Raw genomic sequence first — 14,746 nt, forward strand, 5'->3', positions numbered from 1 at the left:
CCCTGGCTGGCCACATTTGTACCTGGCCTCTGCTGTTGCCAAAAACCTCCCTCTGAGTCACTTCGAAGAGACTGGCCTGAAAGTGCTAAAAATGACCCCTCTTCCTCCTCCTCCTCCTCCTCCTCCTGGGCCACCTCCTCTTCCATCATCGCCCTAAGTGTTTTCTCAAGGAGACATAGAAGTGGTATTGTAACGCTGATAACGGTGTCATCGCCACTGGCCATGTTGGTGGAGTACTCGAAACAGCGCAACAGGGCACACAGGTCTCGCATGGAGGCCCAGTCATTGGTGGTGAAGTGGTGCTGTTCTGTAGTGCGACTGACCCGTGCGTGCTGCAGCTGAAACTCCACTATGGCCTGCTGCTGCTCGCACAGTCTGTCCAGCATGTGCAAGGTGGAGTTCCACCTGGTGGGCACGTCGCATATGAGGCGGTGAGCGGGAAGGCCGAAGTTACGCTGTAGCGCAGACAGGCGAGCAGCAGCAGGATGTGAACGCCGGAAGCGCGAACAGACGGCCCGCACTTTATGCAGCAGCTCTGACATGTCGGGGTAGTTGTGAATGAACTTCTGCACCACCAAATTCAGCACATGCGCCAAGCAAGGGATGTGCGTCAAATTGGCTAGTCCCAGAGCTGCAACGAGATTTCGCCCATTATCACACACCACCAGGCCGGGCTTGAGGCTCACCGGCAGCAACCACTCGTCGGTCTGTTATTCTATACCCCGCCACAACTCCTGTGCGGTGTGGGGCCTGTCCCCCAAACATATGAGTTTCAGAATGGCCTGCTGACGTTTACCCCGGGCTGTGCTGAAGTTGGTGGTGAAGGTGTGTGGCTGACTGGATGAGCAGGTGGAAGAAGAGGAGGAGGAAGCCGAGAAGGAGGAGGTGGCAACAGGAGGCAAAGAATGTTGCCCTGCGATCCTTGGCGGCGGAAGGACGTGCGCCAAACAGCTCTCCGCCTGGGGCCCAGCTGCCACTACATTTACCCAGTGTGCAGTTAGGGAGATATAGCGTCCCTGGCCGTGCTTACTGGTCCACGTATCTGTGGTTAGGTGGACCTTGCCACAGATGGCGTTGCGCAGTGCACACTTGATTTTATCGGATACTTGGTTGTGCAGGGAAGGCACGGCTCTCTTGGAGAAGTAGTGCCGGCTGGGAACAACATACTGTGGGACAGCAAGCGACATGAGCTGTTTGAAGCTGTCTGTGTCCACCAGCCTAAATGACAGCATTTCATAGGCCAGTAGTTTAGAAATGCTGGCATTCAGGGCCAGGGATCGAGGGTGGCTAGGTGGGAATTTACGCTTTCTATCAAATGTTTGTGAGATGGAGAGCTGAACGCTGGCGTGTGACATGGTTGAGACGCTTGGTGACGGAGGTGGTGGTGGTGGTGTTGGTGGTACATCCCCTGTTTGCTGGGCGGCAGGTGCCAACGTTCCTCCAGAGGCGGAGGAAGAGGCCGAGGCGGCAGCAGCAGAATAGGCCGAGGCGGCAGCAGCAGAAGAGGTAGCAGGGGGAGCCTGAGTGACTTCCTTGGTTTTAAGGTGTTTACTCCACTGCAGTTCATGCTTTGCATGCAGGTGCCTGGTCATGCAGGTTGTGCTCAGGTTCAGAACGTTAATGCCTCGCTTCAGGCTCTGATGGCACAGCGTGCAAACCACTCGGGTCTTGTCGTCAGCACATTGTTTGAAGAAGTGCCATGCCAGGGAACTCCTTGAAGCTGCCTTTGGGGTGCTCGGTCCCAGATGGCGGCGGTCAGTAGCAGGCGGAGTCTCTTGGCGGCGGGTGTTCTGCTTTTGCCCACTGCTCCCTCTTTTGCTACGCTGTTGGCTCGGTCTCACCACTGCCTCTTCCTCCGAACTGTGAAAGTCAGTGGCACGACCTTCATTCCATGTGGGGTCTAGGACCTCATCGTCCCCTGCATCGTCTTCCACCCAGTCTTGATCCCTGACCTCCTGTTCAGTCTGCACACTGCAGAAAGACGCAGCAGTTGGCACCTGTGTTTCGTCATCATCAGAGACATGCTGAGGTGGTATTCCCATGTCCTCATCATCAGGAAACATAAGTGGTTGTGCGTCAGTGCATTCTATGTCTTTCACCGCTGGGGAAGGGCTAGGTGGATGCCCTTGGGAAACCCTGCCAGCGGAGTCTTCAAACAGCATAAGAGACATCTGCATAACTTGAGGCTCAGACAGTTTCCCTGGTATGCATGGGGGTGATGTGACAGACTGATGGGGTTGGTTTTCAGGCGCCATCTGTGCGCTTTCTGCAGAAGACTGGGTGGGAGATAATGTGAACGTGCTGGATCCACTGTCGGCCACCCAATTGACTAATGCCTGTACCTGCTCAGGCCTTACCATCCTTAGAACGGCATTGGGCCCCACCATATATCGCTGTAAATTCTGGCGGCTACTGGGACCTGAGGTAGTTGGTACACTAGGACGTGTGGATGTGGCAGAACGGCCACGTCCTCTCCCAGCACCAGAGGGTCCACTAACACCACCACGACCATGTCCACGTCCGCGTCCCTTACTAGATGTTTTTCTCATTGTTATGGTTCACCACAACAACAAATATATTATTTGGCCCAATGTATTGTATTCAAATTCAGCGGGATATAAATTTGAGGCCTAGTATTTAGGCGCTGGGTGACCGGTATGGATTTAGTGACAGAATTAGACTTGGAAATGCACAGAAGCGTGTGTGTGTGAAGTTATTCTGAATGACCCAATGTGCACCTTGAATATTATATACCCTTTTAGGGATAGATTTCAAATAGCTCTGATATAGCAGAAACCACTAAATTATGAAATTGCTAAATTGGGAATTGTATTTCAACCCAGAACAAGAAATGTGCTTGAACGGACACTAAATAACTCGCCCAGCTACAGCACTAAGGACAGATTTAGCTGGATATAAATTTGAGGCCTAGTATTTAGGCGCTGGGTGACAGGTATGGGTTTAGTGACAGAATTAGACTTGGAAATGCACAGTAGCGGGTGTGTGAAGTTATTCTGAATGTCCCTATGTGCACCTTCAATATGATCTACCCTTTTAGGGATAGATTTCAAATAGCTCTGATATAGCAGAAACCACTAAATTATGAAATTGCTAAATTGGGAATTGTATTTCAACCCAGAACAAAAAATGTGCTTTGACGGACACTAAATAACTTTCCCAGCCACAACAGGACAGCGTTAACGAGAGATTTAGCAGGATATAAATTTGAGGCCTAGTATTTAGGCGCTGGGTGACAGGTATGGGTTTAGTGACAGAATTAGACTTGGAAATGCACAGTAGCGGGTGTGTGAAGTTATTCTGAATGTCCCTATGTGCACCTTCAATATGATCTACCCTTTTAGGGATAGATTTCAAATAGCTCTGATATAGCAGAAACCACTAAATTATGAAATTGCTAAATTGGGAATTGTATTTCAACCCAGAACAAGAAATGTGCTTGAACGGACACTAAATAACTCGCCCAGCTACAGCACTAGGGACAGATTTAGCTGGATATAAATTTGAGGCCTAGTATTTAGGCGCTGGGTGACAGGTATGGGTTTAGTGACAGAATTAGACTTGGAAATGCACAGTAGCGGGTGTGTGAAGTTATTCTGAATGTCCCTATGTGCACCTTCAATATGATCTACCCTTTTAGGGATAGATTTCAAATAGCTCTGATATAGCAGAAACCACTAAATTATGAAATTGCTAAATTGGGAATTGTATTTCAACCCAGAACAAAAAATGTGCTTTGACGGACACTAAATAACTTTCCCAGCTACAACAGGACAGCGGTAACGAGAGATTTAGCAGGATATAAATTTGAGGCCTAGTATTTAGGCGCTGGGTGACAGGTATGGGTTTAGTGACAGAATTAGACTTGGAAATACACAGTAGCGGGTGTGTGTGAAGTTATTCTGAATGACCCAATGTGCACCTTGAATATTATATACCCTTTTAGGGATAGATTTCAAATAGCTCTGATATAGCAGAAACCACTAAATTATGAAATTGCTAAATTGGGAATTGTACTTCAACCCAGAACAAAAAATGTGCTTTGACGGACACTAAATAACTTTCCCAGCTACAACAGGACAGCGGTAACGAGAGATTTAGCGGGATATAAATTTGAGGCCTAGTATTTAGGCGCTGGGTGACCGGTATGGATTTAGTGACAGAATTAGACTGGGATATGGCCAAAAAATAACCACACTATTGCTGGTTAAATGCACTTGGTGACGGGCGCAGCTTGCCCCTGATGTAGTATATGGCCAAAAAATGAACAGACTATTGCTGGTTAAATGCACTTGGTGTCACAGCTTGACCAACCACACTACTGAGGGTTAAATGCACTTGGTGACGGGCGCAGCTTGCCCCTGATGTAGTATATGGCCAAAAAATAAACAGACTATTGCTGGTTAAATGCACTTGGTGTGACAGCTTCACCCTGATGTAGGCTTTAGCCAGAAAACAACCACACCATTGAGGGTTAAATGCACTTGGTGACAGGCGCAGCTTGCCCCTGATTTTGTATATGGCCAAAAAATGAACAGACTATTGCTGGTTAAATGCACTTGGTGTGACAGCTTCACCCTGATGTAGGCTTTAGCCAAAAAACAACCACACCATTGAGGGTTAAATGCACTTGGTGACAGGCGCAGCTTGCCCCTGATTTTGTATATGGCCAAAAAATGAACAGACTATTGCTGGTTAAATGCACTTGGTGTGACAGCTTCACCCTGATGTAGGCTTTAGCCAAAAAACAACCACACCATTGAGGGTTAAATGCACTTGGTCGCAGCTTGTGCTGGCGCACCACAAGACACAAAATGGCCGCCGATCACCCCAGAAAAATGTGACTGACAAACGGTCTGGGCAGCCTAAAAACAGTGAGCAATTGAGGATCAGCAGCTCAATGATCCACAGCTGCAGATCGATCAGTTAATCAAGTCCTTTGGAGGAGTTAATCTGCCTAATCTCGCCCTACTGTCGCAGCCGCAACCTCTCCCTACGCTAATCAGAGCAGAGTGACGGGCGGCGCTATGTGACTCCAGCTTAAATAGAGGCTGGGTCACATGGTGCTCTGGCCAATCACAGCCATGCCAATAGTAGGCATGGCTGTGATGGCCTCTTGGGGCAAGTAGTATGACGCTTGTTGATTGGCTGCTTTGCAGCCTTTCAAAAAGCGCCAAGAAAGCGTCACAAAAGCGCGAAGAAAGCGACGAACACCGAACCCGAACCCGAAAATGTCCGGGTTCGGGTCCGTGTCACGGACACCCCAAAATTCGGTACGAACCCGAACTATACAGTTCGAGTTCGCTCATCCCTACTCCTAGAGAAACCCTAATACAAGTCTTAAAGAGAGTCTGTCACCTCCATATGGCCATATACAGTGCTTACATGGCTCTGTAGCACACCTATACAGGATTGTAACCGCACCTTTGTTCTTTTCTTTAGACTTGCACCAGCAGAAAAAACTAAGTTTAATTCATATGCAAATGAGCACTCGCAAGTGCCCAGGGGCGGCGTTCAGTGTGTAGGAGCCCAGGCTGCTCTGCCTTCTTTTCACTTTACTCCTCCCCAGTCTCTGCCTTTGCCCGCCCTCCAAGTCCGGACCCATCGATGAGGCACAAAATGATCCACAAAGAACTTGTTAGATCACACCACGTGTTGCCAGTCTCAACTATCTCCTGGCACAGGAATGCCTGTGACACATATAAATCTAGCAGATTGGATCCATGTGAGGTTCTAGCTTTGTTAGAAGGAGATTGTCATGTATTAGATAATTTATTTATTAATTTTACACACTTATATAGCGCTGAAATATTCTGCAGTGCTCTACAGACATTATCATCACTTGCTGTTCCCTATGGGACTCACAATCTAAGTTCCCTATGAGTATGTCTTTGGAGTGTGGGAGGAAACCAGAGAAAACCCACTCAAATACACAGAGAACATAGACACTCCATGCAGATGTTGTCCTTGGTTGGATTCAAACCCAGGGTCCCAGCGCTGCAAGGCACCAGTGCTAACCACTGAGCCACCATACTGCCCCATGATGTCTTATTTTAATTTTTTACATTAGTCATGGGAAAACCCCTGTAAGTGAATTCTATAGTAGAAGCATAAAAGGGCAAATTTGTATTTTTCACCTAATAAAAAGATTTAAGAAAAAATGGCAATTTTATTTTCCATTATATATTTTTTCTCTGAATGGTCTGCAATATGCAAGAATATAACTACTATAATACTTCCTCCTATGTACAAGAATATAACTACTATAATACTTCCTCCTATGTACAAGAATATAACTACTATAATACTGCTCCTATGTACAAGAATATAACTACTATAATACTGCTCCTATGTACAAGAATATAACTACTATAATACTGCTCCTATGTACAAGAATATAACTACTATAATACTGCTCCTATGTACAAGAATATATCTACTATAATACTGCTCCTATGTACAGTACAAGAATATAACTACTATAATACTGCTTCTATGTACAGGAATATAACTATTATAATACTGTTAATAGGTACAAGAATATAACTACTATAATACTGCTCCCATGTACAAGAATATAACTACTATAATACTGCTCCTATGTACAAGAATATAACTACTATAATACTGCTCCTATGTACAAGACTATAACTACTATAATACTGCTCCTATGTACAAGACTATAACTACTATAATACTGCTCCTATGTACAAGAATATAACTACTATAATACTGCCTCCTATGTACAAGAATATAACTACTATAATACTGCCTCCTATGTACAAGAATATAACTACTATAATACTGCTCCTATGTACAAGAATATACCTTCTATAATACTGCCTTCTATGTACAAGAATATAACTACTATAATACTGCCTCCTATGTACAAGAATATAACTACTATAATACTGCCTCCTATGTACAAGAATATAACTACTATAATACTGCTCCTATGTACAAGAATATAACTACTATAATACTGCCTCCTATGTACAAGAATATAACTACTATAATACTACTCCTATGTACAAGAATATAACTACTATAATACTGCTCCTATGTACAAGAATATACCTTCTATAATACTGCCTTCTATGTACAAGAATATAACTACTATAATACTGCCTCCTATGTACAAGAATATAACTACTATAATACTGCTCCTATGTACAAGAATATACCTTCTATAATACTGCCTTCTATGTACAAGAATATAACTACTATAATACTGCCTCCTATGTACAAGAATATAACTACTATAATACTGCTCCTATGTACAAGACTATAACTACTATAATACTGCTCCTATGTACAAGACTATAACTACTATAATACTGCTCCTATGTACAAGAATATAACTACTATAATACTGCCTCCTATGTACAAGAATATAACTACTATAATACTGCCTCCTATGTACAAGAATATAACTACTATAATACTGCTCCTATGTACAAGAATATACCTTCTATAATACTGCCTTCTATGTACAAGAATATAACTACTATAATACTGCCTCCTATGTACAAGAATATAACTACTATAATACTGCCTCCTATGTACAAGAATATAACTACTATAATACTGCTCCTATGTACAAGAATATAACTACTATAATACTGCCTCCTATGTACAAGAATATAACTACTATAATACTACTCCTATGTACAAGAATATAACTACTATAATACTGCTCCTATGTACAAGAATATACCTTCTATAATACTGCCTTCTATGTACAAGAATATAACTACTATAATACTGCCTCCTATGTACAAGAATATAACTACTATAATACTGCTCCTATGTACAAGAATATACCTTCTATAATACTGCCTTCTATGTACAAGAATATAACTACTATAATACTGCCTCCTATGTACAAGAATATAACTACTATAATACTGCTCCTATGTACAAGAATATAACTACTATAATACTGCCTCCTATGTACAGGAATATAACTACTATAATACTGCTCCTATGTACAAGAATATAACTACTATAATACTGCCTCCTATGTACAGGAATATAACTACTATAATACTGCTCCTATGTACAAGAATATAACTACTATAATACTGCTCCTATGTACAAGAATATAACTACTATAATACTGCTCCTATGTACAAGAATATAACTACTATAATACTGCCTCCTATGTACAAGAATATAACTACTATAATACTGCCTCCTATGTACAAGAATATAACTACTATAATACTGCTCCTATGTACAAGAATATACCTTCTATAATACTGCCTTCTATGTACAAGAATATAACTACTATAATACTGCTCCCATGTACAAGAATATAACTACTATAATACTGCTCCTATGTACAAGAATATAACTACTATAATACTGCCTCCTATGTCATTAAATTATAGTCTCTATATATGAGGATATACATTATTGTGATTCTGCCCTGGAATTTCCCAAAACATTTTATTGCAGATTTTGCTGTACATTAGTCGCTGACTATTTTCCTCTTCTTCCCCCGCAGCCTGATCATGGACGCTTCCCTTTTTGTCTTCTGCTGCTCACTTGTGATCTCAGTGGCACTCGGTAAGTGTTCACCATTATAGATGGACAGGTTACTATATTGTTATTTCCTGCAGAGGTCTGTGATGTAATCCTAGGTCTGTGTTATGCACTATCCATGGTCCGGTCCAGTGTTATGTGATTAAAGTTTTAACCCTGCAGAATGATAAGTTTGGTGACTTTCTAAAGGACTTTCCTTCCATCCATCTTTATTATTAAGATCTCCCATTTCTGCAAGTGGAACAGTTTTGTGCAGAGGCTATAAACCTGCTCCGACTTCTGTGTTTGCTACAATTGCATCCAGTGCAGACAATCATCAGCAGCACAATCCTCTCTACTGTCCTTATTGTTACAATGTTTCCATACAGGTAAAATGTATCAAATTAGAGTCAAGATAGTGGAGCTGACAAAGGAAGGTCTAGACTGGGCACAACTGTCACAAACCTCAGGATGTTAAAGGGGTTCTCCGGGAATTAAGAAAAGGAAAATAATTAAGTATGACTTTATTTTTTATATATTCCCAAGTAGCTTACATTATTTATAATGGCTCATTTTGTCTGGGGAGCAATTATTAGGAGAAACAAAATAGCCGCTGTACTATTAGTGCACACAGAACCTGTCCTAATCACACAGGAGGACAGGTCACTTCACAACACTGAGCTAAAGAGCTGCCTCATCCTCCTCTTGCTAATGAGCAGCAGCTCTTGTATGCAGTCTCCATCACCACAGTCTGTCCTCTCCATCCTCTCTGTACTTCATGTCTCCTTATGATTTTCATTCCTACAGAGATTCAGCTAAAGATCTTATCAGCTGTATTCACTATCATAACCCCTGACAAGTAGTACAGAGAGGATGGAGAGGACAGACTGTGGTGATGGAGACTGCATACAAGAGCTGCTGCTCATTAGCAAGAGGAGGATGAGGCAGCTCTTTAGCTCAGTGTTGTGAAGTAACTTGTCCTGCTGTGTGATTAGGACAGGTTCTGTGTGCACTAATAGGAATGCGGCCATTTTATTTCTACTACTCATTGCTCCCTAGACAAAATGAGCCATTATAACTGATGAAAGGTATATGGGAATATATTAATAATAAAGTAATATTTACGTATTTTCTTTTTTTTAGTTCCCGGAGATCCCCTTGAGAAAAATATTGCTATTCACTGACAATAAGAAGATGCCTTAAAAATATAAATAAAAAATGTATTTAACTTCTTTTTGCGAAACAACGTAGCTATAGAAGTGACTTACATCAACCTAAGGTACAGGTATGTCCAGTGGATTGAGCAGGCTCAGCTCCTGCTCAGCAACCACAGGCCATGTCAGCAGTCACATACAGGGGACTCCTTGCTGCCACTGCCGGGATTGCAGCAAGCTCTGATCCCAGAGGTTTAGTCCTTTAGATGCTAAGGTCAATAGCGATCGAGGCATTTAAATTGTTGGCAAAGATAGAGTGCTCCTTCTGTACCCCATCACCTCACCCATCATGTCATATCTACCCACAAATGGTACCAACAGAACCTGCAGCTTGCCCCACAAATAATAAGGTCTCTTACGGCTGCACGGAAAAATTATTATGTTACGGGCATTAGAATATGGCGACAGAAAAATTTAAATATGTGGCTGTTGTGATCTTATATAAAGAGAATAAAAATTATGGAAAAGCCACATGTACCTAGAAATGGTACTAATAAAAACTGACCATAAAAATAAAACAAGTCATCTTTTCAGCAAAATCCATGTTTCAAAATCTAAATGGCACACCTTCCCTTTGAAACCCATTGTGTGCCCAAAGAGCAGTGTGCTACCACATCTAGCGTACGTTTTTCATCCGTGAAGATGTCCGTGAAGGATTCGTGGTTGGTCCATGTGTCCGTTTTTACCATCCGTGTGTCATCCATAATTCACTGACGTTGCTCAGCTGAAAATTAATTTCCAAAGAATTTCCTATCAGTCTTCAGTAAAAAACGTACGCGACATGGATGTGTGTCAGTGATTTTCACGGACCCATAGATTTCAATGGGCGTTCTTGGTCCGCATCAGGGATCAAAGTAGTGCATGTCACCGTAATATTTTTACTGACCCATGTGAACAGTCACATTTAATCAATGGGTACGTGTGCTGTCCCCAAAAATGCAGACAGCACATGCCAGTGAAAAACGGAAAAGGCCTAAATGAGCCCCCCCCCCCCAAAAAAAAGTTAAAATTTGCAGTGAAAACTATAAGTTTTCTACTGTCTTAAAAAATAAACATGTGTTTGAAAAGTGATGCCACGCTTGCCAACATAAAGTAGACACATGGTAAATATTAGCTATTTTGGGAGGTATGACATTATAAAATTTCAAATTTTGCTAAATATAATTAATAAATAATTTTGTAAGTCAAAACAACAAGACCATAATTTAGCGCTAACATAAAGTACAAAGTGTGATGAAAAAAAAAAAAATCTAATTCTCAGAATTGCTTAGAAGTAAAAGCATCCCAATATTATTAACCCACAAAGTGGCAAGTGTAAGATTTGAAAAATGGAGCTCTGGTGGTGGTCCAAAATAGCTTCAGCAGGAAGGGGTTAAAAGTTGCAGAAATGTTATTATATAATTATTGAGGTTTATTTTAATAAACAATTTCTTAAAATGGCAGATTCAGACAACGCCTTTAAGCGGTGATACATCCCTTGCTCCCGCATTACTGCATATCTACACTCTTGAACATTGAAATTGCAAAACCAAGAAGAAAGTCATAAGGTTTTGTAAATCGGGGGAGGAATAGGTGTCGCTAACATTTGCAGATGATCACATTTTTAAGCACCTAGCTCCAATCATGTGGGAGGGGCATAAAAGCTAGATTGAAGGCAACGTTTTTGATGCCACATGAAACCTCAAAAATCTGATCAAGTCGTGAGGGATGATTGTGCGATGCCTCCTGTTTGTCACTGTGCCAGTTATCACCACTAGTCACAAGCTGAGAGGGAGAGAATCCTTGAACTGAGAGGCCTTGGTTTATCACTCCAGCAGATCGCTACGCTACTAGGCCAAGATGTCAGAACTCTTCAAGATTGCGTGTCCTGATGATTGGGAAAACAACCATGAAAGATGCACAGAGGTGAACCCCGCAGAGTCGGATCATCTGTTTAGAAGAATGGCGCCTAGTGATCTGTTCTGTACTGCGTGTGAGATTGGAAATCATATCCCAAACCTAGGGCGGCAAACAGTGTCTACACAAACCATCAGAAGGTGTCTTCATTATTCAGATGTTCCATTGACCTCACACCACCGCTCTCAAAAGCGGTCATGGCAAGACAGCAATGGAGGCTGGATGGAGGTCTATACTCTTCATCTATGAGTCCTGCTTTTGTCTCAGATGCAATGATAGCCAGAGGTTGTTCTGGAGACCACGTGGGCAATGCCATGAAGAAGCCTTCACAAGGAAACATCACACTGGTCCTACTTCCAGGATTATAGAGTGGGGTGGATAATGTACGGTAGCCGGACTCCTCTAGTCTTAATTTCAGGTACTAACGGTTCAGTGTTACTTTGATTTGGTGGTGGAACCAGTGGTATGACAATTTTTCCAAACTGTCCCAGAAGCCATTTGTCAGCAAAACAATGCCAAGCTGCCTGTCGCTCATGCTATTGTAAGTAGCCCACTTGGCCTAAATGTGCTACCAAGGCCTGCAGGGTCTCTGGACTTGTCTCCCATCAAGCACATCTGGGACATAATTGGTCTGCAATTGCAAAGCGGATCTTGATGATTTTCGTGCATTTAGCGCTGCAGAACATTCCTCAGACAACCATAAGTAACCTGACTGATAGCACGCCAAGGCATGCAAGTGCGTGTATTTCTATGTGAGGCGCTCACACTCAATAGTGAATACATAGAGGTTTTGAATATTTTGTTTCAGATTTTATCATTTACATACAATTAACATATCTTTCGATCCCGTGATTTTCAAAATTCCCCAAATTTTCCTTCTTGGTGTTGCAATTTCATTGTCGAGGAGTTTACATCATACTTGTCATTCAAGGCACCAGAAAGCGATATTTGGTATTTAGAGATGAGCGAATCGCATACCACAAGGTGGAATTTAATCTGAATTTCAGGATAAATTTGATTCGCCTCGAAGCCGAATTTCTTCGTGCTTCGTGGTAGCGAATCGACTTAACCTGAAATAGTGTAAAAATAAATCATACTCCTCCATTTGCTCGCGACGAGCCGCCCGCCGCTATCTTGATTGAAGATCTTGGCAAAAATCCCGGCTGTAATCTCAGGCCACGCAAGATTTTGCTCCAGATCTTCAAGCAAGATGGCGGCGGCTGACCCATCGCGAGCAAATTGAGGAGGCAAGTAAATTTCTATTTATTTTTTTCAGTAAATTTTACACTGTTTTTACTCTCAGATGCCGCGATCATGTATGAACGCGGCATCCGAGGTGTACAACGATGGGCAGCGGCGCGATCGCAGCTACCTGTTATTGCACCCACTATTTACAAAAAAAATGCGCTTCATGGCAAAGTAATTAATCACAAAGCAAATTTTTGGGCAAAATTCGGCAGAGCAGCCGAATCAAATTTCCCAATTCTTTGCTCATCTCTTCTGGTATCATCAAGCTTTCCTAGAAACATTTCACTTTAAGAAACAGAACTGAATTGATAAAGTAAATACATAAAGTAAATACAATACAGCGGCTCACCCCTGTCTCTTATGGGTAGGTGCTCACCCTCCGGTCCTACCCTCAAGACCTGAGAATAATGAATGGAATGTATACAAAAATGAGGGGGCACTCTCAAAAGGGAACACTAATTGGATGATTACAGAATATTTATTTACTCTATAAAAACATACACTATAAAACATACATAAAAAATACATATATTAAATATGTCACATGCAGCAATCCTACACAATAATGTGAAACTGTAGGTAATTATAGCAGCATGAAAAGTGCAAGCAATGTCCCAATCAGGTTCTTGTAATGCTGGCACTGTAGCCAAATGTCCCGATCAACAGTCCTAATATTAATGCGGTACTGATATAGAGATACGGCGCTATGGCCAATTGTATTGGGGCAATGATGGCAGCACTATGGCCAAGTTCCGATGGAGCAGTAGCGGTAGTGATCTACCTATGTCCGGTAATATGAGCGTACAGATATATGTACAAGTTGTATACACTGAGACCGGCCTCCGGTTACTTACAGTGTCTCGCAGCTTGTGGTGTCCCGGTCTTACCCCTCCTAGCTGCCTGACCGCAGCGATAGCTTCCCAGGTGGCCGTACACTTGCTGCGTCCCACGTGGTGTACTCGGTCAAACGTGGCGTCCCACGTGACCTGGTTGTCTGGGGTTCCGGGTAGACGCTTAGCTGACGTCACTGTTGCGCGACTGTCGCTCCGATTTTGTACTGGAGGTAAATCTTATGCAGTTGTATCTTCTGATATATAGCTTTCTTGTTATGAATCCACGCTCACTCTGCAATGCCAGACGCGTTTCAGGGTCTCACGCCCCTTCCTCAGTGGCCACTCAAAATCTCCAAGAAATACAAGCCCTTAGGAGGAAATGTAAAAGCTTTGAAGGGGTTTCTGAGACTTCAGCTATGAGCTGAGCATGTCACCAAGGTCATAGGTGATGACTACGGTAGCTGGCATAGGACAATTCTTATATTACATGCTAGCTAGCTAGAAACTGTTTGCACAACACATGATAACTGCCTCTTGAAGGCATGATTGCTGGGGGTCCCAGTGCAACAGAGTATTTTGTCCTGACGCCAGTTGCATTTCAGCAACAGGGAATGAAGTCCCCTTAACTAACTAGTGTTGGTGCTAGGTGGTAACCAGGTGTAGGAATGCCAGAGTGGGGCTAGAGTAGCCTATAATGTCCCTTTAGGTGTTGTGGCTGTGCAGGTGTCACGGTGCTCCAACCAGGAGTTGTCGTCCGAAGCAGTGCAAACAGGGTGAATAATTGAGGTATTTGTAGAATAAATTGAGTCCAGACTTATATAACGTTCAACAGCAACTTTGCTTTGCATAAACTTTCATCAGGAAACAATCTTCCAACTTTATCTTGGTCTCCAGCAGGTTTTGGCATTAAATTCTGGCAGGCAAACACACTTGGCTCTGCTACATCTGTACTCTCTTAACCCTGCTGTGCTATCAGGATTAAACAGAAATGTTTCCTTTGCTGTATGCTGC

General features: G+C 42.7%; 1 protein-coding gene across 1 annotated transcript in view; it reads left to right on the forward strand.

Moving 5' to 3' along the window:
- The window catches only part of FXYD1 (FXYD domain containing ion transport regulator 1), a 48,387-nt gene that overhangs the window by 10,983 nt on the left and 22,658 nt on the right, over window positions 1–14,746 (forward strand). Inside the window, exon 2 of the mRNA XM_044282573.1 lies at window positions 8,528–8,589. Within this exon, the coding sequence (XP_044138508.1) occupies window positions 8,535–8,589 (55 nt within the window). The 5' untranslated portion in view covers window positions 8,528–8,534. The remainder of the gene's footprint in view (window positions 1–8,527; window positions 8,590–14,746) is intronic.

This window comes from Bufo gargarizans, chromosome 2 (assembly GCF_014858855.1).
Source record: "Bufo gargarizans isolate SCDJY-AF-19 chromosome 2, ASM1485885v1, whole genome shotgun sequence".
Classification (NCBI taxonomy): Eukaryota; Metazoa; Chordata; class Amphibia; order Anura; family Bufonidae; genus Bufo; species Bufo gargarizans.